General features: G+C 50.7%; 1 protein-coding gene across 1 annotated transcript; it reads left to right on the top strand.

Annotated features, from left to right (window-relative positions):
* Positions 1 to 218: 218 nt before the first annotated feature.
* On the top strand, positions 219 to 2,113 carry POX_a01685 (MFS transporter OpS2; the record flags this gene model as incomplete). The annotated part of the gene is made up of 2 exons (XM_050110611.1): positions 219 to 675; positions 732 to 2,113. 2 exons carry the CDS (start codon positions 219 to 221, stop codon positions 2,111 to 2,113), a joined length of 1,839 nt encoding a protein of 612 aa, XP_049974379.1.
* Positions 2,114 to 2,364: the final 251 nt, after the last annotated feature.

Genomic DNA, 2,364 nt, shown 5'->3' on the forward strand with positions numbered 1-2,364 from the left:
AAAGCCAATCCTGCGTTCTTCAACTGCAACTGTGTTTGTAACTGTTCGCCTCATTTTTAAAAGCTTGCCCATCGGTCGTTTGCAAGCAACGCATCGACAGTGTTCGTTTCAGAATTCGAAATTCATTGGCGCCGAGGTGGAAAGGTGTTCCGCCGCACCAGGCACATTATATCGAACCCTACCTCGAGAGACTAATCGCCATATTTTTGAAACTCAAGATGGGTCTCAACGCCAAAAAACGTAATTCTTTGTCGCCTACTGGCTCGCTACCAACCCTTCGTCGCCGCTGTTCTTCTGAAGCCGCCAGCGACGGGGAGAGTGAAATCCACACTGCTTGTTCCTATCCACCAGACTCTGCCGCCAGGCCTGCCAATGAACAGACAGCAGAACCTACCACCGGATCTGACGGTGAAAAGACAGGAGACACTACGGCTATATCTGGCGACGAAGAGAAAAACATTCAAGAACCGCCAGCGCCGCTGATACGACAGTTCACCGAGCCAGGTCCGGCAATCAAAGTACCGCGCGCGAGGCGCAGGGGCCTCTTCGCACAATTGACGTTGATTGCAGAGGTCGAGGATCCCAAGACGTACTCTCGAAAGCTGAAATGGTTCATCACTTTCATTGTGGCTGTGGCAGGAGCGACAGCTCCGATGGGCTCATCAATCTTTTTTCGTAAGTCAGGCTCATCCTCGGGGCATCCGGCACGCATCTCTGATGAGTTGAAATAGCTTCACTGCCACAAGTGACGCGGGAGCTCCATACCAAGACCACCATCACGAACTTGTCGATTGCTTTGTACATGTTGAGCATGTCAATATTTCCACTCTGGTGGTCCTCTTTCAGCGAACGACTCGGGCGGCGGACAATTTATCTGGCTTCGTTTGCCTTGTTTGTGATCTTTAATTGTCTCTGTGCCATCTCACGCTCGATCGCCATGCTCATCGTCATGCGCATGTTGAGTGGCGGTGCTTCCGCTTCTGTGCAGGCTGTAGGCGCCGGAACGATTGCAGATCTGTGGGAGCCGCGTGAGCGAGGCAGCGCAATGAGCATCTTTTATCTGGGACCTCTATGCGGACCACTTTTTGCGCCAATTGTGGGTGGACTTCTCGCCGAACGTTGGGGCTGGAGAAGTACATTGTGGTTTCTCGCTGGGTACGGTGCACTGACTCTTATCTTCATTTTCTTCGCCTTACCCGAAACGCTGGCGATGTTACGGCCTGTTCTTCCAGAGACGACCGAGGAAGATGTTTTGCCAACAACTCGCCCACTGAGCCGAGTGTCTTCCCGACAAGTACTGGGTGCCACAACGAGGTGGCTGAAAATGCTGAAGATGACCTTCATCGACCCTTTGAAAATCGTGCTTTACTTGCGCTTCATCCCGGTGCTGCTTAGCGTGTACTACGCAAGTATTGCCTTCGGCTCGCTTTATGTTCTGAACGTCAGCATTGAAGATACATTCGGTAAACCGCCGTATAATTTTAGTACAGTTATCATCGGCCTGCTCTATATTCCGAATTCCGTTGGATATGTGGTGGCGAGCTTGTTCGGTGGTCGATGGATGGACAGTATCATGAAGCGTGAGGCTAAAAGGGCAAAACGGTATGATGAGAAGGGCAGGCTGGTGTTCCGTCCTGAAGACCGCATGCGCGAGAATGCGTTACTCGGGGCCCTCGTTTACCCTGCGGCTCTCATCTGGTACGGATGGACCGTAGAAAAGGCCACATTTTGGCTGGTTCCGGTAAGTCAAAGAATTTTCATTGCACACTCCAAGGCGAAAGGAGGCACTGTGCTGACTCGTTTGTGGCCGAGACAGATGATTGCCAATTTCTTCTTTGGCATCGGCTCGATGATCATATTTAGCATGGTCACCACGATGTTGACTGAGTTTATGCCCAAGAAATCTTCAGAAGGTGTCGCTCTGAACAATTTCGTGCGGAATATCTTCTCATGCGTCGGCTCACTTGTCACAGCACCCATCCTCGATGGAATCGGCAACGGATGGCTGTTTACCATCCTTGGGTTGGTAGGGTTTGCAAGTGGCTCGGTCATATTTCTCATGCGTAAATTTGGACCACGCTGGAGAAAGACCATGGATGAAAAAATGGGATGAAATGCGTTTTTGTTGTATCAGTTCTTTGTCCTTCTTTCGCGCTCCATGAACGGCGTTGTTCGCTTAATGAGACGAGCCATTTTTCGTACTATTGACCTTGGCAGGAGGCCATTGTTTCGCCTCCACAAAGGGGAGAGAGGGTGGATGCTTCGTGATATTACATTTTGTACTCCCAACCGACTTCGTTCTTTTGGATTGTGTCTGACCTAAGCAGGTTGCCGTGGTCAGGATTGACTGTTTTTCTGCGCTAT

Source organism: Penicillium oxalicum, chromosome I (genome assembly GCF_001723175.1).
Source record: "Penicillium oxalicum strain HP7-1 chromosome I, whole genome shotgun sequence".
Taxonomy (NCBI): Eukaryota; Fungi; Ascomycota; class Eurotiomycetes; order Eurotiales; family Aspergillaceae; genus Penicillium; species Penicillium oxalicum.